The sequence below is a fragment of the Apostichopus japonicus genome, chromosome 16, assembly GCF_037975245.1.
Source record: "Apostichopus japonicus isolate 1M-3 chromosome 16, ASM3797524v1, whole genome shotgun sequence".
Classification (NCBI taxonomy): domain Eukaryota; kingdom Metazoa; phylum Echinodermata; class Holothuroidea; order Aspidochirotida; family Stichopodidae; genus Apostichopus; species Apostichopus japonicus.
The window spans coordinates 34,039,473-34,061,996 of NC_092576.1; the positions used below are offsets into that span (position 1 = coordinate 34,039,473).

The 22,524-nt window shown below is 34.0% G+C and overlaps 1 protein-coding gene and 1 long non-coding RNA gene across 4 annotated transcripts; one reads left to right on the forward strand and one right to left on the reverse strand.

The window, feature by feature from the left end:
• Positions 1-289: 289 nt before the first annotated feature.
• LOC139983310 (uncharacterized) lies at positions 290-21,765 on the reverse strand. 2 transcript variants are annotated; one of them, XM_071996770.1, is made up of 17 exons: positions 21,612-21,765; positions 19,234-19,301; positions 18,587-18,910; positions 12,071-12,715; positions 11,184-11,522; positions 10,338-10,445; positions 10,144-10,190; positions 9,902-9,929; positions 7,904-9,414; positions 6,955-7,172; positions 6,175-6,251; positions 5,096-5,148; positions 4,356-4,475; positions 3,631-3,833; positions 3,201-3,277; positions 2,694-2,752; positions 290-2,079 (listed from the first exon to the last, which is right to left on the reverse strand). In XM_071996770.1, exons 1-17 carry the CDS (start codon positions 21,728-21,730, stop codon positions 2,020-2,022), a joined length of 4,056 nt encoding a protein of 1,351 aa, XP_071852871.1. In that variant the 5' UTR covers positions 21,731-21,765; the 3' UTR covers positions 290-2,019. The 2 variants fall into 2 exon arrangements, with proteins under 2 accessions (XP_071852871.1, XP_071852872.1); XM_071996771.1 differs by having other exon boundaries at positions 21,617-21,744.
• Positions 13,607-18,163, forward strand: LOC139982792 (uncharacterized). Of its 2 annotated transcripts, XR_011798352.1 has the most exons (4): positions 13,607-14,042; positions 15,453-15,582; positions 15,888-16,053; positions 16,444-18,163. It is a non-coding gene; the product is annotated as an uncharacterized lncRNA (long non-coding RNA). The 2 variants fall into 2 exon arrangements; XR_011798351.1 differs by lacking the exon at positions 13,607-14,042 and having other exon boundaries at positions 15,095-15,582.
• Positions 21,766-22,524: the final 759 nt, after the last annotated feature.

Sequence of the window (22,524 nt, forward strand, 5' to 3'; positions counted from 1 at the left end):
ATAATATACATATAAACTTTAAGGGAATAAATATAAATTTCAGGGAATATATATGTGTGTACATATATATAAATATGTCTAAAATTTATTTTTGAAGGTAACCATGTATTTTGCAAGTACAGCATGTATTTATTTGTACGTTATATATTCCGCTTTCTCGCGCCATACAATACAGACATGTGATTGTTTGGTACATGACAGCTGTTTTGATAATTCCAAGGATCTAACTGAACTGAGTTATTCATCAGAACAATTAAGTCAAGTGTAATTTGAAAAGTAAGAATGGAAACAAAATTCATGTCTTTCTACAATAATGATACAGAACTAAAAACTGAACTTTGAATGGCAGAGTAGATAAATACGTGTGAATAAACAATTGTATACCGTAGTGATTAATATAGTTAGTGAATTAAAAGAAAACTGAACTTTGAATGACAGAGTAGATTATCCCGTGTGAACAAACAATTGTTTACCAAAGAGATTAATATAGTCAGTACATTAAAAGAAGAGGAATAGCTTGTTTCGGTAAGAGTGGTATACGTTACTTTTATTATTTAACTATTTTTACATGAATTAAAACTACAGGAAACATTCCTGTATTTGAGATTCCAGCTCATGCTATAGGCATTACAAACTGACCGTGAGAAATTACGAGTGAGGAAAAAGTTCGGGGAAGACCCACTACTGTAGTACAATCCTTCTGTATATTATGCTCTGAAGCTCTGGTTAGGCGGTGTTACGTCATGAAGTAGTTTCTTATCGTAAATTTGTTGGGTTTTATACTTTCTGAACAAACTAAGAGTACATTTAAGTGCAAGGACACTATTCCTAATGACGGCTGAAAGTATCCTGAATGATAAATAATGCATTTTCCGCACTACATATATAATAGGAAGAACTGCTTAAAGCAGGAATATGCCGACACACGGTTATGGGCATTCATACCTTGCACAAATATTCACGATTGAAGACAACTGTAAACTGTACGCTTTCTGTACCATAATGAAAACAATAAGTTAGTGGATGTATTTGAACACACTTGGCGAGATAATTCCTCCCAATCGATACCAATAGCTCGCAGGGCCGTGTATACCTGTGAGTTCAACATTTGGACCAATAGCCATTAAATTTCACAAATGAGGGTGCTATGATTAAACAGATAGCATCAAGTCATACAATTGCTTTCAAATACCCGAAATAGTATTTAACTCAATTTGAACATTCTATTTTGAAAGGAACCCTACATGACTCGCCACTTACTTAACTAACAAGAAATAAAATATGATTCAAACTAAGAAATTTGTAAAAGACATGTTGACTTACCAGCCTGATTATACGGATATTTTAATTTGTAAATGATAAGGGGTCTGAGTGATAAGGAGTGAATGAATCCTCAACGTTGGATTATGAAAAGAGAGAAAACTAAAATAATCAGTTAAAGAACATAATTTCTTTCATCTGCAAGTGAACTTTACTAATTTTGAATAATACTTATCACAGCATAATGGACAAGGAGAAGAAGCAGAAATTGAGAAAACCTAGTGACTGAACTACATAAATGAAATGTGGTCATAGCATTTTACTCAGTTTTACATAACGTCCTTTTATTGGCTTGTTCGGATCTCTAACAAAGGAGGCTCATACCTTACGATCGAGTTCAGTTTATTGAATATGTGAACAGTGTGAGGAGTGAGATTGTCTATAAACATACTAAGGATGGTAAACGGAGAGTGACGGTATACTGAAATTTGCGAGTTAATAAAACAACGTTGATCAATTATTTCGACAAACGCCCTCACACATTGTTTCCACAAATCGCCAATAACACACTTACTCTGCTGATATAAATTTCCATCAACTCTATCAGTACTATGAGAAGTATTAAAACACAATATTTTGACATGTGTAAGGATTTCTGTGCCTCCATCAAACCTGTAAACACGATACCATGATTGGTACAGTAAACAGTCTACATGTCTATACTCTGCTCAAATAATGTGTTATTGGAAAACAAAACTATTAACGGCTTGTGACATCAGCATATTCTTCATCTGTCATCTCTTTCTTGCTCCGTTGGTCCTGTAAAAGCAAAATCAGAAACAAGTTTTTCATTTTTTATTTTTTATTTTATCAGTTAACTGAAGTATTGCAGATAAGAACATAGTATTCCACATGTTAAAATTAACTTGAATAACTCAAAGGTAGTGATTTGATGACTTTATCAAGTAAAACTATTCGCAAGTCTCCTAAAATATATAACAGTCTTGCGTTGATTTTAAGCCTTGTTAAATAATGTAACTTGTCAGACCAATCCTAACAGAGTTTCAAACGTCCAAAATTGCAAAATTTTAACACTCGATGGTAGTAAGGAGAAGTGAAAGGGTGTTGAATAGGCTGAATCTTACGAATGTGGCCTAAATAATGTAAGAAAATATGTTAACAATATGGAACTAACGGTTTATTTCATCAAAAACCTAACAATTATATTTATTAGGAATAATGATTCTATGGATAAGCAACTTCCCATCATGATATTAGGGGCACAATTCAGGAGGGGTACAAATACATGACTCAAATTCTATTATAATATTAACAACTCAAATAATGTCTAGACGACATTTACAGTTTACAATGTGTCGTATATTTACAAAGAGATCTGTCACGGAAACACTAAAATATACTCATGTACTTACAAACCATCTCCCGGATTTGACGTTGAGATTATAGTATTGTTGCTTTGGATTCCAACTCACTACAATTAAGAAGATAAAACAAAAAAGGAAATCATTAATTATGGTTTTATATTTAACAAGTGCCTTCGTCAAAAATACGAATCAAATGAAAAGTACAAAATGTGACACAAGAAAAGTAAATCTCTACGAGTAAGTGGCATAGATAGAAACCAAATAAATCAATGCCACTTATAAAGATATATTTATATAGATATATTTCAGATAGACGGTCGTACCTTATATGATTATATGAATATGCTAAATGGTAACCTTCTTCAAGGATAATTCAAAAAGATATACAAACTAAGAAAATATGTTCGGTAACCGTAAACAACAGAGCTAATCCCAACAAATTCTTCAAGGTAAATGGGAACAAACCTACAACCTAAGAATAAATGTGCGGTAACCATAAACAACATAGCCAATCACGTCGAATTGGCATAAACACCTTCTGTCTGGGTTTCTTACCTTTCTTATTTCCAGATTTCATCTTTGTTGGAATGGACTCCGGAGAAATAGAACGAGGTACCAAGCATCGGTAAAACCTGCGTGATGAAAAGAAACAACTTGTAATGTAGCAAACAATTTCAAATCTTTCATAAACATAACCATTTATTTCTGTATCATTTCCACACCGTCCAAAAACTGAAAATGAAGCTACGTTAATGTTGTGAAATCTTCACGACACTTATTCCTCGAGAAGTTGGTATTACTGTTTGTGAATGGTTTCCTGTTTCCTCTACAATCATGAATGATCCACAATTGGTGAGTTACAAAATGGGTACTGATTATTGCTGTTGAACTGTCCATAGTATCGATGTTTTAAGCTGTACTTGCTTTTTAGTTTAAATTAGTAAATCAAGTTCTAAATGGAAGACATCAATCATCGTTTACTTACACTAGTTCCTTAATTTGCTTTGATTGTTGTACAAACTTCATTATCTCAAGACATCTGGTTTCTGTTATCTCGTTTTTATCTTCTTGTATCCATAACCTTTCTACTGATGAGGGGCAAGCAAGGCGAAGCTTTGAACGAAGGATTATGTAAACACCATCAGTTGTTCTAAAGGAATTGATAAGCCAAAGGTCGGAAATGGAAATCTGCCAGGTAATAAAGAGATGAATCATGGATGTACTGGTTAATGATTTTAATATTACATACTCTTATTTTAAACAACAGAAATAACCAATAACATCATTTTAGATACAGTATTGATTATTGCTAAGAATGAGCAAAATGGTTTCATTGCAAAATATTGTATTACATTAGGTTAATTTCTTTATGCCTTCTTTGCTCGACCAATCGGTCCGCACAGAACATATCATTTTGGTCGTTTAATTCATAATATAAATCCAACACAACCTGACGTCTGTTTACTAAATGTAGATTGTGGTCAAAAGGCAACCCTTTATAAGAGTGCTGTTGGACAGTTAATTAGGAAAAAATGAAAACAAAGGCATTGTCATCCCAGTTGCCTTGATGCCTCATTTGTCCTTTTCTATCTCCAATATCCTCAAAATAAAATGCAAGTAAGTTTGCTAGACAACAAAGTTGCGGATAATTGTTTGCAAATATCATTTGTGAAACATTAACACACTTCAGAAAAATCGCATCACACTTACGTTACATTTCGAGGCATTAAGTAATAGTTCAATGGTACATTTCTGTAGCAGATAGCTGTGTTCGTTTCTGATTTCGATCATTTCGGAACATAGTCTTGACACGGTACTGGGATCATCAACCTTGTGATAAACAGAGGGAAAGAAACATGGTAGTGATATTTTTTGTTCATAGAAACAGCTTTGTATAAAACAAGAAACATCGTTTCGAAAGTTTATACGGCGTTAAAGATGATCATGCATTACATTAAAAGCAAAACAAAAAAACATATCCCTAACTCTATATTTTGTTTAGGTAGTAATATAATAGTTATATAGTTATAATAATAACCACAGGAATAACGACTCTGTACTTTTGCCGAAATATTGGAACGAGCGATGCATATTTAGAAAGCATTTCTTTATATATGTTATTGTCAAGGACAGATTCATACATGTCTAAAAAGATACATGTTACTATGCCAGGCTCAGCTAAACATGAAAAAAAATCATCGAATGCATTGTCGATAAATTTTTTAACTTTGTCGGATTCTTTACTTTGAAAACCCTAGTTTATGTTGTGAAATAAATATTTATATTTTAGACGCACCTTTTGTTGCATTTTCTCTTTTCATATTGTTGATTTTCTTAATGCTTTTCTATTTAACTGGTAGTTAACATCTATGTTTTTAACCTTAAAGTAACACTTACTTTCACTAAGTTCTTACACTATCGTGAAGAAAATATCAAATAAACAAACTCACCTTCCAATCCCCAGAACGAAGATTCAGACGGTAGCCGTAGCGGCGCCACGTCACTAATAAAGGAGGAACACATATGATAACAGTCAACAGTTACTTTGGCAAATCGTCCTCCGTTCTCCCGACTCTCAAAAAATACATATCTCTAGTACCAAGATAATCACATGGTATCACTTAGGATTTATTATACCGTAATTTACGAGATACGCTGATTAACCTTTCATAATTAAACTATATATTGCATGTAAAGTAGATACATGGTGAGAAAGGGCAACTTGGAGTTCACCTTGGAAAGATCATCTTTTTCTGAAACCAGTTTATACACACTTTTACATTATTTTTTTCTTTTTTTTGGAAACTAAGTTTAATAAATGCATCGGTCACGGTAATTGCCAACATGCAGAAAGACAAGTTTGTTTTGGGACAGTAGCAACTTTAATTAGCTTCTGACCTAAAGGGCAATTGACGATGAAATTACCCAGTACATTGCTGCAATAATCTGTGTAATTTGTAAAATGCAAGATAATCTGTTTAGATCTGTAACTTAGACAAACTGCATTTACCGTGGTTTTATAAGGTCTATTTTACTATGTACTCTTTTATATGAAAGTTCCACTATTTACTACAGTTTGTTTTACTCCTGCCAACTAATGTATTATGTATGAGAGTGCAAATAATGTAAAGTAAATATATCAGCTCGGAGTATTATTGAATTCTGACTGCTCATAATTTGTTTTACTGCCTTTTGCGTTTCGGGTATTACCACTGCTCTTACAGTTGTTACTATGTTTGTTCGTGTGTGCATTTAAAATGAATTGAGGATCACATATTACTCATACTTAATAAAATCTTCAAACCAAGATTTAATACACTTAGTTATCCGTGCATTATGAACTAATACGTAAAATTTACAGTTCTCGGAGATATATTTTGAAATCTGAAAATATCAGCCATTTTAATCAATTTCCATTTGACAATGTTCGAACAGTTTGATAAAAGTGATGTTAAGTTCATTTAGCTTCTGGACTCTTTGACGTAAATATATCTTTGAGACATTCGTTCTCATTATTAAAAAAAATTACCTTTGACTTCCTTAGACTTCATATGTGCAGGTATAGTATCCACAGGAAATGGAATAGGTAGCAGGCATCCATCAAATCTTTGAAAAGCAAGTACAAAAAGAGAAAGGGACGTGGAACGAACAATATCAGTATTAGATTAACGTAACAACTTAAACATTTGTTGTGACAGATAAATGCAAATGATAATATTTACACAGAAATCTTCCAGTAATTACTGACACGAACATATCATGATGACATCGTTTTAATGTTGTATGTAACCATACGAATAGCAACATATATCATTGGTCCTGCTAATTATCGACTGTTTATTTAGTGTCCGCCTAGATTTACCAGATATTGGAGAAAATGTGATAATTGTAACACAATAACACAATATTATAAACACCTACAAGGTACGTTGGGGTTTAAGAAAGTACACCTTATTGCAGGTAAAATAAAAATTGTATTTCTTTTGAAAAACCTTTCTTAAAAACAACATTCATAGCTCAAAAGCGCGTATTCCACCCATTGTATCATAATAAAAAACATTCCTAGCTCTTAAGCGCGTCTTCCACTTTACCTTATTACTATTGAAAACTTTCAAGTATGTATGCATTTTAGATCCTCAACTCGCGGAGAAGCGTCATTGGCTTATCGAAACCGCAAGCCGACCGGAGCCAGTCTATTAGATTCATTTTAACGTCCATGATTATGAGTTGTCAGTTGTCAACAACTCTGTAACTGGCCGACATACATTAATCTTGGAGTGATTCAAGCGCGTTTAACATTAATACTCACGACAGCTCTTTTAACTGTTGAGAATCCATCCCAATGTTGAATATCTGTCTAAGTTCGTCTTTTCCTAATGTCCTCGGTTCTCTACCATTCTGCGCTATTTCGATGAGTATCTTTTCAACAGTCAACAGCTTTGGTAACATGAGACCCGATTTGAGTACGAAGCTGGCTTTATCGAACTGGTCACAAGATTTATGAAGGTGTACGCACGATATGGGTACCTGTTATAAAGATGGTGCTGTATTAAAAATAATGTTGTCTGGTGTACATGCTACTACTGAAACAAGTTAATTCATTGCATCCTCCTAAAAAATGTCATAATTCTTGAAAAAAAAAAAATTCATTTACGTGGTTAGCAAACGTTGGGCAGGTTAAAAAAATATGTTGTTCTTGTTAGAAAGCTGAAGACAAATAAGAATGCTCCCTATATTTTGAAAGGTATTTGTAGTGATAAAATGGTAGACAAATCTGAATGTACAAAGTAGGGTATGCAAAGTAATCCAATATTTAAGGGACTGTCAATTTATTAGTACTTCGAGGTATAGTTTGATATAGGTTTCCAGGTTTATCCATATAGTATTTAGGTACTACATTTCTTATAACCAATATCATTTTTCTTTTTCACGAAATACCCTATTCCATTTAATATTATTGCTAAATAACAAAGAACGAACCAAAGAGAAACAAATACATGGAATTTGAATTATTTTCGTGAGATATTCATATTTTGACGCAGAATCATAGGCTAGTAAGCTTGACTGTAATTTCACTACCAGTATAGCTCATCATACTGTTTTGTTCATAATATAGTTGGTTGGGTACGACCTACCTGTAAACTGTTCTCATTTATTTGTGAAAACATTTCATTGCTGAATAGTGTCAATTATTATAAAGTTATATTAGTTGAAGAAATTGTATATGTTCTAAGTATTTCATGTCAGCCTATATTCACCTGTATCTTCGTTGCGAACTCCAATATTTGTAAAGTTGACCTCTGTAGTAGGTTGCTGTCGTCAGCGCTTATCTTAACTGGTTTTGAGACCATCTGTTTGATGACGTCAGCAATGCCGTCGGTCTGTTCAACTTGTTCCAAAAAGCACAATGCGGCAAACCTCTGATCTTTAACTTGTTTCTGCAAATATCTAATAATTTTGTCTGAAGCGGATTTGTTGAGTCCGCAGGCAAAACGATATACATATTGGAGGTCAAAAGGATCCATGTTACTGAGCAATTTGTTCATATCTTCATACTCTTTGTCAGAATTGGAAATGTTGTTTGTGTCAGAAAGAACAGTTGCTATGTAGTGAGCGGCGTACCATTCACAGAAAAGCTTATGATAAAACCTTACTTTCTTTGTATATTGCATATGAACTACAGACTGAAAAACATTTTCTAGAACTTCCTCTTCTACTAAAATGCCGATGTGGTTATACAGGTCATAAAAGTCTTCGCCAAGTCGTTTTTGGAGAATTTCACTACCCCACTGAATGTCTTGCTTACCACCACTTAAAGCTTCAAAAGCAACTTTATTTAACTCGCTGTGTCTTTTTTCTAACTCTTCGTTCTTCCGTTGGATGTTCACATCTTTTATTTTATTCCTAGAATGACTATGGAAGCATGATATCATATAACGAAAGAAACTTGTGACCGACTTAAATGTTTGAAGTTCTTCGCTCTCATGAGTCATGTGCGCGAACATAACAAAGAAGAGCGGAACTTGGCACAAGTCACCGAGAACAGGGTTTTGTTGGAGCTTGCGTTTTATCACCTCTGCAGATTCTCTGTCGTTACCTGCTACTGCTTTATAAATATATTGGTCGCGTGCGCTGTCATTGAACCCTGTTAATCGCAGCCGATGCGCTTGAGGTGCAATGTTCTTTGGCAAACAGAAAGATCTAGTTGTAAGAAAAACGACTGCATCTTGAAACATATTTTTACCAAGAATTTGTGCAATATCTGTATCAACACTTTCTTGGTCAGGGTATTCATCGTAACCATCCAGTAATACAAATAATGACGAACATCTTGATATAATGGATTCAATATCATCGACATTAAACTTTGAGTCCTTTGGTAGTATGAATCGCTTTATCGCCTCATATACTGAAGGTACACCTTTCAACTGTCTCAATCGCAGGAAAATCAATATATCTGTCTTTGTCAAGGCAGAAGTACTCCTGGTATTGCACCAGTCATATACAAGTTGGAGTGCAAATGTTGACTTTCCATAGCCAGGTTCACCTTCAATAATATACATGCTAGATTTCTTTACTTCTTTTAAGATCTCATCGTGTGACTCAACTGGTTTCCAATTTAAGTTCAAAGTTTTCATGTCCATACCACCTTCAACATATATTCGATTGACACAAAACAGTCTATCTTTGATATAAGGAATTGGTTGCACAGCGTCGTATAGAACTTCATAGCTAGTTTTAATCTCCTTGATGAATCTCCCCGTGTCTTCTGCATAATTAATGAACAATTAAACATTATATAGGATTTCAGCGAAAATTACTATGGAAATTTACATAACAAAATTGTCAAGCACAGTTTAAATCAATACAAGAAATAAGTTAAACGTTCAAAGATACTATGTTATGGCCATGTTTGTAATAAATGGAAATATTTTCTCTATAATTGGTAATTATGTATACGAAAAGCTTTGTTACATATGTTTGTCCGAATAAGTGAAAGAACACCAACACATTCAGTAACAGTAACCCTGTGGAGAAAAATCGTATAGGCAAAAAATACAAGATTTCGACAAGGGATGAAACAGGGCAAATACGGAATGGGGGGTTTGGAAAAGTAAGTTATTTTAACACAAAGTGGACACTTATGGATTGTTTAGGATTACCTTACTACGATAGCTGACTAACTAAGGTAACAGCATAGGTCTTCCAAGTAAGCAAAGAAAATTAAAGAAAAATTAAATTAGATAAAGGCTCACCATTTTGAAAATTAATCATCGGGGCCGTCTGAAAAAAAAAATGAATAAAGGAAAATAACAATAAAATTGTAGTTGACAAGCTTTGCTTTTGGAAGGTTTTAAATAAGCAATAAAAATGCTTGGACTTCTGAGTGGATTTTCAGTTTCTTTCTTTCATTTTTAGTACAAGGTGCCTGGCAGTATGTGTTTTGATTCTTAATTGCGAAGAACTTTAATAGTCTCGACATAAATCAAATTCTCACCTCCTCTGCATTATGTCCGTCTTGCTTTCTTGGCTTCCTCCTTAATACTAATGGAGATATACAAAGGAAAGAAGATGTGACAGTAAGTGACATATAATAACCCACTACATCAAGTCAGACATTTAGAGGGAATGATTAATTTTTTTAATGGTTAATTTATACCTATATAAACAGATACTATTCTTGCATCATACCTTTAAACAGGACCAACAGAACTGCCATGGTGATGATAATCACAAGTGCAAGAACTGTTAAAATCAAGACAGCAATCGGTAGCTTCCTTTTTGAATCGCTGGTTTCTTCTGTTAAAGATAGAAATCGGCACAAATTAAAGTGTGAGGCAAGTTAGTTAATCATATTAATTAAATTTGGCTTATGAATAACAGTATGATGTCCTTTTTGAATCGCTGGTTTCTTCTGTTAAAGATAGAAATCGGCACAAATTAAAGTGTGAGGCAAGTTATTTAATCATATTAATTAACTTTGGATTATGAATAACAGTATAAAGTTTTCCAATCTTGTATCAAAGTTTGCTTTTATGACAGTGCAGCAGCTAACCATAGCTGATAGAAAATTCACCCACACGCATGCACATAACTTAAACAATGGCAAACTTGGGTACTACACTGTATCTACTTGTCCCATTGAGGCAAACTTTACTTAGTTCCCACAATCTACCACAAACTTGAACATTATCTGTTCATCATTAGCTACATTACAAAGACACATCGTGATCGTTTGTGATACTGGTCTACCTTCCTAATATATGTTGCCTACAGTATTGGTAAGAGCACCAACAATCGAAGGACATGAGATATTCGAATTGCTATTCAGTATTCCTAATTTGTAACTGATATCGTATTATTTCAAATATATCGACATTTTCTCTACACTCTAGACTTTATTTACTTTAAATCCATAGCAGTATAATACCAAACAGACGTTAATTGGGTAAACAATATACTTACGTTCTTTGATAATGTTTTTTTCTTATCATAAAAGAAAGCTGTGAACACTAAAACTTAGCTGTGTATACTAACCAAACTTAGGTATAAGTTTCACTTTTGTAGACATATGAAAGAGATCTGCGTTCGACCCCACGACCAAACACTCCAAAGTAATTTCGTCTGCAAAGGTTGCTTCAAATTTAAAGTTTCCTGAAAGAAAAACATCAAAGCTGCCTTCTCTTTCATTTGATTTTACTTCCTGACCACTCAAAGAAAAGTCATTAGTGTCGTATTGACTTTTCCACATAAGCTCGACCTCTGGTCGAATACCGAGCACAGAACACGTGATGTTTCCTTCTTGTTTAACCTCAAGAACGCAGCTTTGTGGAGGGGTGCATCCTTCGATAATTATGTGAGGTGGATTTGGACTTTCTGCACGAGAAAAAAAGTGAGATAAAATTTTTCATTACGAAATTACCTTCTTTGCTGTCAACAGAATATAGTGCTTTATAAAAGAAAATAACAAGTTAGATGGTTAAAAACACACCATTTTTTTTAAATTGTCAATATACATGAAAATCTTGTAGTTTAGTCATTTCTAATGATATTGTGAGAAACAAGCAAGCTCCCAATATCCAGGAATTGTAAAAGCACATCAAGGGACTTCTTCTTTAACTTCTTTTGAGGCCTAGCTTGTATGTAAGCGAGCAAGATGTGTAAAACAAAACCAAATGTATGTTTATTACATGAATGGTTTAATTTTAACCAAGTCACATATCTCACAGCTCTTTATTGCAGCTACGACAGTTACATTATGTCCGTTTTGTTTTATAAGGACAATATTAATGTGTAATGTTTTGTTTTCTTGTTTTTTGATGAACCAATTTTCAGTTTATCTAATTATACTATGGTCTGTCAATGTGTACTAAATATGCCATTACAATAACTCGCTTACAGTGTAGGAAACATAGTATACTCACTGAAAATAAGAACATTGTAGATCCGGATGTGTTCTGCATTCGAGTCACTTGAAAGACAAATGTACAGACCCGCATGATGCCACTTCGGCCGATGTAAAATTAATGAACCGTTCGAACCAAGTCTGTAGTCCTGATTGTATGTTTGGTTCACACTGTTTTTCCAGTTGTTAATACTTATGAGAATGACCTCCGTCTGTCCGTCTACATCTAGAGATCGTTTCCAGATGACAACGTTACCCTCATTGCATGAAAGGGTCATTTCAGAGTTAACCTCAAAATATTGCTTAACCGGATTATCTTTGGGATCAACATCTTGTCCTTCTAGAATAGCCACGGCTTCATCTTCATTAAACAGCCACTTATTGTCCTCTACTTTGCACACAAAGACGGAGAGTAATGGTAATTCTCTCGCTAATTGTAAAGAAGCTAGTGACGTAAATGTGTTTCCTTGTGATGCTGTTACATTCGACCATGCAGTTAAGAGCTGGTCATGATTACTAATCCGTTGATACCACGCCAAAGAAACAGTGGGTCGAACGTTTTCAACAAAGCAGTTAATTGAAGACAATTGATTATTAACAAACAAGCAAACATCCGGTTGATCTTCACAGCGTTCAATTACTGGGAACGAGAGAACAGGCGTAACTGTGAATAAAAATGATAGAAAAACATATAAAACATAAAATAAACGTAAAATATGACAAAGATAATAAATACTATTGTTTTCTGTAATTGTTTTAACATTAGGAGAACTGTTTTTCCTCAGTATTGTGAGGGTTAGATCTGATTCTTTGTGATAAGGTCACTTCCAACTCATAACGGTGTACAGTTAGATCAGCTTGTTTCCAATTGAGGGCACTGTGTCATAATGGAACCATTTATGTATGTATTTTAGACCCTCCTACAAAGTGGAACTCGCAAAGAAGCCTCATTGGCTTATCAAAGCCGCAAGCTCACCGCAGTCCGTCTCTTAGATTCATATTTAACGTCCATGATTATGAGTTGTCAACAACTTTGTTACTGGACGACATATATTAATCGTGGAGTGACTCCAACCGGGGACCTTATGATTGAAAGTTTCTGATCAAATGTGTCCAAAAGTGGAGGGAATAAAATAAAACTTCCGTGATTCAATACACGTTGTCACTTGCCCAAAAAAGTACTTACATTTAATGTTATGGTAGAAGCATTAGTACTGTTTATTTGCAGCATATGTGTTGACGTTTGAGGCCATGAAAGGAACACAACCGATGATAATTCACTAACTGAACATGTATTGCTGCATGCCCAAATGTACGGTCATAGGATTCAAATAGATGGTCATATTACATCACAAACTGTTCATTAACCATTAGTCAAAGGCTTATGATTTCATCAATAATGACAATGAGTACTTATTAATAATGCAATAATGGCTTTAGACAAGGAGATGATATGATACTTCACAGTTCATAAAATCAATGAATGATCTACTAAAAGATGCAGAAAACATAAATGTTTATTTGTGTTAGGTAGATAATATTTTGTAAGTACACTGTAAAAAATGTCTGTGATATAACAGCTTTACGCCGTTCATCTACAAAAATTAATCATGTTGTTAAAAAAAATTGTTGTCCATTTACAAAATGTATTGTAACAACATTTTCTGTATATGGGAACAAAATTTTCATAACAATACATCAACTGCTGTGTCGGAACAAAAGCATCAGGCTCGATCCAAGTTTTCATTATGCGGTCGAAGTGACCGCGAAAACGTTACACCAAATCTTGCATCATAAAACGAGAACCGTATTTTACATGTTGTTGGAATGATAGAAAGTAGCATATACGTTTAGTCTTACGCAATCAACGAGTTTTTTCCGAAATAGTAAAGTTAACAACTGTGTCGCAAAGTTGTAGACGACCTTTGTACACTACTTACAGTTGAATGACGCTGGGCGCGCACCGAAGGTCCGAAACCACTGTAATTACGGTAAGTTATGATTTCAAAGCTTTTTAGTCCTTTTTAATCTAACATGAGTGCAACTATAGTGAATTGAGTCATATGAATCTGTTACAATTTACGTAAGCATTTATTAAACGTTCGTTTGTTGGTTTGTTTGTTTTGAAATAAGCGGCAAAGCAAGTAGGCTAGGCCGACAGCACAGCTCTCTGTCGGTCCATTGTGTGCATACTAGCACAGGATGCTATGGCAGTTCTTTGTTAGGCGAGCATATACGATCGCTTACTTCTAGCATATCGTCGTAGCTGTTTTGACAGTCATACCAAACCTAAGCTTACATTCATTCTTTCGCGGTATCGTTTCTATTGGTTATGATATAACGCAGCCTAGACACTGGTCACCAATCAGTATCTATGCTTTACTATATAACATAGATTCTCTTAGGAAACTTCTTGATATCACTTTTACTGTTTAGTTTGAAGCCCCCGATCGGCTTACACTAAATCTTGAGGGAGTCGTGCAGTCCCGTCCTGAATCTTGGGGGAGTCGTACAGTCCCCTATGGCACGCCAAATGTTAAAATTCAGAAATGAACAATCTAGGCTAGGTTTATGGTTAACAAACTCTGGTCTATCACTAAAATAGATCATCGATCAATAAAATTGTTTTTTTTTGTCTGATAAATCACGTTTTTCCAGTGATAAATCAGAATTTTACTAATACAACTTGTTTTGTTTTTCTCGCTGAATTTTGAAAACTAATTATTGGTGGGTAAAACCATTTGTTATTCCTTGTTCAATTCTGAAGGATGCTACTGCATGCAATGGGGAAACCCTGTATGTAATATGTGCCTGTCATTTGATGCCTTGGCGTATAAACACGATATCACAAGAACCAAAGATGTTTGAACTCGAAATTTAGTATTTCTAGGTATGTTTGAGTGGGAGAGGGCTTAGGTGGAAGTTAACTATACAAAAAATTCCTGAAGGAAATTTCTTTGTAAAGGGGAATTGTGATTATTGCGAGCTAGAAAAAAAAATTACAGGCAAAGTCTACCTCCTAGCCCTCCTCCCCCCACCCCCCCCCCCCACCCATCCAGAACTGTGCCTGAGCTGCTAATTGCCCCTAGCCTACTTTAAGTATCATGAACAGTTGATGTATGCACTGTTGTATGCTATACTAACCCGATCTTAGCATGAATGTGTTGATTGTGGGTGTTATGAATTATGCCAAACTGTAACCTACTTACAGTATTAACTGATATGATTTGTCATCTGTCAATATATATGTAACCAAAAGTGTTTGTTTGTTTTCCTTTCATAGGATGGCTTCAGCTAAACCTGAGATGGAATAGTCAGGGGCACCGGATTTGTAATATATTGTTGGAGAGCCTGACCCATTTCCGAAAGGTTTTAATTTCCATGTTTTTACTCTCTTGCAGATGGTTACTTGTTCATGTGGTGTTCACTCTGATACTGCAGCTAGAAAGATGTGTCACTACAGGCTTCATCAAAATCAACCAAATTTTCAATTTACGTGCATGTCCTGAAGAAAAGTGCAACAGAATTTTTGTAAGTTATTCAGCTTTGAAAAGTCACTTCTATCGTGACCATAGAGAAGATGGTATTGAAACACTCATTTTATCTCTATCCTAAGACTATGATTGGTCTGACATATCTATGCACTAGATCATCAGGTTTTGACTTTTTTTGTAGTAAAGTGCATCACGGTGACCACTGGATTCATCCAGAGTGCAAGAGTTTCACTTGCAGGCTACTCTTGCATAATTTCTGAATGAAATTGCTTTTAAAATTATAATCCATGGATCTTTATACTTTAAGATATTAATAAAAATGCTTTTGTTTTTATGTAACAGGTTGCAATCCATTTCTTAGAAACAGAATGGCAATAACAGTTGATCGGGAACCTCTGCTGTATCCTACATCCATTATTGCTGTGTTGAAGATGTTGTTCATGAGCTACTATGTGTTCAACATATGCTATCCCACAGAGGTTCAAGCAACCATGGAATACATACAGAGGTACAGTTTAAACCTAGTTTCTTGACAGATTAACAAAGGAGGTGCATTCAAACTACAGTTCCTCCATCTTGTTGAGATCATGCAAGAAGAACTGCAAAGAAGAACTGTCAATTCCAACAAATGTTGTGCAACATTAAATGTTTTCATTAAACTACTAGTGCACCTGTCACGGCATGCAAATAACAACAGTTTATATATAATAAAATGGATACAAACTTTTACTTATATATATATATATATATATTTATATATAACTTTTATGTGAAGTTTAACTAATTTTGGGGATACTATTACCAAAATTGAATAAATTTAGTTTTTAAGCACTAGGATGTTTTTGGTAAACAAGGATAGATTGGACTCATGAAACTTTTTTCAAATTATTCCCTACAGAATACTGTTCGAGATTGATCCAGGGAGAGGGTCTAGGACAAAGAAATCTTACAGATGGTGTATAAATCCGAAAGTAACTTCTCTTTGTGAGCGGATGAAGGAAAGTAGAGAGTGAGATATGCAGTGAATGTGGCCACAAGTATTAAGCTACTTGAGCTAACTTCATTTAATTTTGTTTTGTTTAATGCCGTATACTTTTTGTTAAATGATACCTCCATTTCAAAAGCGCTGAATCTGTGAACTATTCTGCTATAAATCACTAAATTTTACAGATTCATGTTACAATGTAACTTAAAGTTGATTTTTAAAATATTTAATAAACAATAAGGTAATCTGCTTGCTTCAGAAGTCTTTTAACCAAACATTGTATTTTCTTAAATACAAAATATGATTCTGTACAGAACAACCTCGTAGCTTTTTCAGTACAAGTTGGATGTAATTATATAAAAATATCCCAAATTTGAGCACTGTCAAGTAGATTTTCTGATTGTTCTATATATTGGAAAGGGTTCGTTTTACCAAAAAAATATCCCAGTGTGCCTGAGCATTTCAATGGAAGTTTCATCACTTTGACATTGACCAACAATCTAACTGTTTTCTTTTTTCTTTCTATTGATTTGGGAGTTGTTCTGATAGCAGTAAAGCTTATTTCCAAGGGTAGCAACTGTACTCATTCGAAACAAAGTATTTTTACTAGAAGAAATCCTTTTAAGTACTCTAAGCATATAAATAGTATTTGAGTTTCACACTGTTAATAGCTTTTTGTTTCAGGTTCAGTTTCAATGCAACTTAAGTGGTTTCCAGGTTTATGTTATTGTTTTGTTTCTTATTTCTTTAGTATGTCATAGAATAGTATTTTTTAGTCGTTGCTCTTTCATTCTAGACACTATCTCTTTGTAAGAGTGCTAATTACAATGGACAGCAGTATCCTTGGTAGGTTCATAAGGTAAATTGACCCCCTGCTATTCAGCATTTATCAATCTTGCTTAAATAGTATTTTACCTTTGGGAGTCTAATATCATCAGGAAAGTCCAGATTAATATGCTGAAATAGTTTAGTAGTAGTATGATAATATCACTGTTTTTCAACGCACTGGTAGACAAATTCACACTTTATCCCTGTTTTGGAATGATATCTAAACTGTTCATGTTAGTGTAATATATTGTTACATTGTTGTTTGCAGTGCTAATTCCACATTTGCTGTTTATGATATTCTAAAAGTTTAAAACACCTGTCAAGATTGCATGTTGGTAAATAAAGATATGTGTGTTTGGTAAATTTGACTCTCTCAATGTGTTCCTCTTGGTATAACGTTTATTTTTTCATCTAAATCTCTTTCATGTACAACAAATTCCTCTCCACAAAGGATTTGCCCAGGATCACAAATTACTTTACCAACATATAGCAGCTTCATTTGAATACATAATTTTTACTTTCAACCACAACTTTTTACTGTGTATACAAACTGTTATTTGGTAAATTAACGGAAACATTCTGTCTAGAAACGAAAAAAGTTCGACCAATATACAAAAAGTATTTTGAATTTTACATCACTTTTTCCATGTTGCCACATAAAATTCTACCTGAATAAATAGAAATGAATCTGTTTCTACACAAACCGTAGTTGTGCATTTACAGTTGCTGTTGTACACTGATGAAAAAACAGATGGAAACTAATTGACAGCTTTTCTTTTGTAAATATACAGAGAAATTTTTTACAGTGTAATGTTAAGCTTTGTCAGTAACGGTATATAGACTATGATGGTAACATGACTTTAGATTTACCAACTTCTCAGTATTGTGGTATTTTCCTTTCTTTTTAGTGTCTACAGTGAAAGGAATGTTTGAGTTAAGGGAGAGAGGTGGGGCATTTGTCATGTCTCGCCCCTACCATGCACCACCCCTTCTTCACTCATTCAATTGAAGAAGTTCATATATCAACCGGGTAAAATACATTACAGCTATGGTTATACAGTCCAATGCCAAGCTTGCGCTGGAAATGGCTCATTAGCCAATTCGCATTATAAGTGGAACTTGTTAAATTATCAAAAATGCGTTAGTCACTTTTTTTGGTAATTCCAGTTGTTACAAACCATGCATAATGCACTAACATGTAACGTAGAGTGGTTAGGGATAATATTACCTTTAGATTTCACTTGTATATACCAATCCTTTATCGGTTCATCTTCCGAGGCGGCAACCGAAACACTGAAGATCCTTTCATGGTGTAAAGTGACATTGTTAATGATCAGAGAACCATTAGGATAAACGTCGTATTCCCGAGAGAGATACCCGCTGCCGCCCTTCACAGACTTCACGAAAGTGATAATAGGTGGCGTCCCTATCGTAGTAGAATCGTACCATTGAATGCCTAGATAGCCCTCTTCAAATGCACATTGAACCGTTCCAGACTGAAACAGTTCCAGGTATTGTAATGTAGCGCACATTGTGTTTGAACCAGGTAAGCCTGTGTGAAAAAGTCAGCATTTGAGTACGCTTGTATATAACTTCCTATAAGAATAGTGGCAAAAGAGAGAAAATATTTAACATTTGCTTGCTTGGAGGTTTCTTTATCTTTAGTACTGAAAATATAACAAGGAGTCACAGTAAATGAGTTTTAAAACTGAATATGTTTATTATAATACATCTCATATATAGTCTCCATGGGAAACTATTTCAAACTGAGTATGGTGCAACCTACTAATGCTTGGTAACATTTAGACATCCTTAATTTTCGTGTGCGTTTATGTACTCCATTTACAAATATATTCAATATGCCTACTTACTTACCACTAACAATTGCCACCAAAATAAATAGGACAAGTCGTTCTTTGGCCATTTCCAAAGCTGTGGAAATTCTGTTTAAGATAAGATTGGACATTATTAGATTACACTTTACAAAGTTCTTTCTGAGGCAAGCAAACTTTGAAGATACATTGATGTCATTAATAGTATTATAACATCTGAGTTTTAACCGAAACGAATAACATTGTCAAAATTTAACATAATCTTGATATTCATGTTTATTGTAATTATATACCACCGCTTGGATGGATTGCTAATGAGTATGTACTTATTTGGTAATCCAAGCTACTCTGCATACAACCGCGCACTCTACCCAACGCTTATCAAACAAATGCAAACAAATAAATTGGAAAAGCAAATAAGTATACGAAGTTTCGGTTTCATTATGTGAATGAACCAATACTCTTTGCACCTTTTAACACTAGCAGAGATTAACGTGGACACAAATCAAGATGCCACGGGGTGTTAAGGGTTTGAGTGATTTAGTAATTTTGTTAATATTTTGTTGCCAAGTTCGAATCGCTTTTTTGCACACTTAAGTCGTCAATATGTAAATTAGAATGAACGAATAATATGTCATCTGTCGTGCACGATAAATACCCTGATAAGGATTGACCTTAAATATGTGCAGTCTAGTAGCTAATCTTCCTGCGCTGGGGGCAGAGGAATGGAACTATCGTTTTCCCAAGTTTAAGATTCAGAGAATTGCAGCTGAATTAACGAGTGTTTTGAATTGACTTCCATGACACCACATCAGCTCGATGTTAAGGCGCGGAACCGACTGACATGTAGCGGTTCTAAATTAAATCTTTGAAATTCTGAACAATTTTGGCGCCAAATTAGAACATTCCGAAGCATATTTCGAATATAAATTTGTTCTCTTCGAAATAAGGAATACACACACTAAGATCAACGGAAGAGCTTCTTACACATATCCCATCCACCTCTTTAAATATGTGACGGCCTCTGTACTGTACATTCAGCTAAATGATCCTATATAACTCTCCGTTTTTTCTCTAACATATTTGTTTTGCAGTATATTTTGCGTTCCTGTACATTTATATGGTACCCTCTGGAATGTTTTGTTCCACAAGAGTTAAACTAAACAAAATATGTCAATTTTAACCCAGTTAAACATTAATATGTTAAGTTACGATAAAAAATGGTTGTATTTCTTTGATACAGTTACATATTAAGAAGGTATGAACAAGGTTTAATGTCAATAACAGTCTTGGAGTATCATCATGCACAATAAGGTACACAATTATTAAAATTATCTACTTTCGCACTGGAGGCCTCCGATATGAAATATATATATATATTACTAGTTCTTATTTCGGTACTATACAATTATACGACGTATGTCATATCATTCTTTACACCAATACAAAAAAACCGAAATTACAAAACGAAACGTGAGAGAAACTGTAATAAATATGAATACATAACTCGTGTGGGCTTGACATGGTTACTTATTTATAGTAAGACTGAAAAATATTAATACAACATTGATTAAGCGTCAAAATTAAAACAATTGCTTCAAATAAATGAAAGGAAATTCAATGTAACTCACACCCTGTCAACATTGATTCAAGCAAAGTGTTTAGTAAACTCAAATATCATGTCTTGTTCCGAAGGTATATATATCATCGCAATATAATGGAATGAACTTAGATTAAAAATTTCCCTACTTTTCCTTGGTAACTATAAATTATATCACGTATCGACAATATTGGAATTCATATAATTATCAGTATGGTTCACATTACCTTATATTTAGTTAACATTACCTACTCCAAATGACGGAAAGCATCTTTGAAGTAGAAACATGGAAATTTCATTCAATGGTAAAGTTTTCCACAGATACAAATACACATTTACTACTATTCTACAAAGCTAAATCAGACGATTTCAGTCACACAAAATACATTTGTGTAAGTATGACGCCTTATAGCTTAACATCGTTAGTCAACAATACGACGCTATGCTTACTCTATGTATATCTAATTGACTGATAATCCGCAATACATGTAGCAGTTTAGTTGGCTCGTCTATTTTATGAATGATAACCCTTCGCTCTAGTTATAAACCTAGTAGAACCGTTTCACGATTTCCTTTGAGATGCGAACTATCGTCATTTGATTGGACATTTTGTATGGCGTTGTTTGTCACTACAAATGATGGTTGTCTGCCACATTACATTGAAGAAACTGTTACAGATATATCCAGTGTACTGCTAGAAGACAACCAACGCCTAGTCATTTAGCTCTACGTCAAAAGGAATGAAGCCCGAATCTGAAAACCATTTACACTGCAACTACAATATATATATATATCGTATTGCTAGTGTTTCAATTACTAACCTTACATGAATACAAATCTGTTGTTGAATACCCTGGTAGATCGTCTGTAAGTAAGAAAAAGAATCCAATATGGCGACGGTTTTCTTTGAACGTTCAAACCTACTATACCATGAATGCATCAGTAGTTGAAGAGTACAAAGGTCGTGTTTACTGCATATCTTTTCAAGTACGCTTTATATTTTCATATCAGTACTTTGTTTGATTTTTAGAGCCGTACATCAATATGAAAGTCCAAATTCCGTTTGTAAAGACAGAGTATCATAGATATATCTGTGGAATAAACTGCATCATTCGATTCTCAGTTTGTAAAACGTCCTTATGCCTATGCAAAACTGAAGATTTAACCTGGTTTAAAGGCTGCAATAAAAAGTATCTAGAAGATATAAATTGTAATTCATAATATTAAACCTTAAGATAAATGCATAGTTTCTAGATAAAAAAATATAAATAGAGTGATATATATCTTTGGAATTAAATGAAATTGGCAAAGTGATATACTTTATGAGACAATATAATTACAATTGTCTATTCACCCATTAAATGTGTAAGACTTAATTGTACTCATCACAAAGACATCAATGCTACGGGTTACAGATGAAACACTTCACTTCATACGTTTTCGATTAATTGAACATATTTGATTGTATGGCGCCACATAAAACAAACGTGACACGCATATACACGTGTTACTAGTCATTGACTACATTATCTTAAACTTAAATCAATGGATCATTACATTGTTTGAATTGTATCGAATTATTCAACCTATGGCTATTAAATTACAGTCCAATGAGTATATGACGCCATACGTGAAGAATGATATCAGTTTAGTATTTCCTTCTACACGAATTGCTTGTTCTCTTCAGTAATATGAGGCACGATATACAACATATATATATATATATGAGATATT

Bases quoted from the DNA above. Each gene is read 5' to 3' on its own strand.
- LOC139983310 (XM_071996770.1), bottom strand. From the start codon at position 21,730: ATGCATTCATGGTATAGTAGGTTTGAACGTTCAAAGAAAACCGTCGCC. The intron at 10,191-10,337 runs GTATGATGCAAG...TATCTCCATTAG, and splicing joins TCTGTTGGTCCTGTTTAAAG to TATTAAGGAGGAAGCCAAGA. The intron at 3,278-3,630 runs GTAAGTAAACGA...TTCATCACGCAG, and splicing joins AAGCAAATTAAGGAACTAGT to GTTTTACCGATGCTTGGTAC.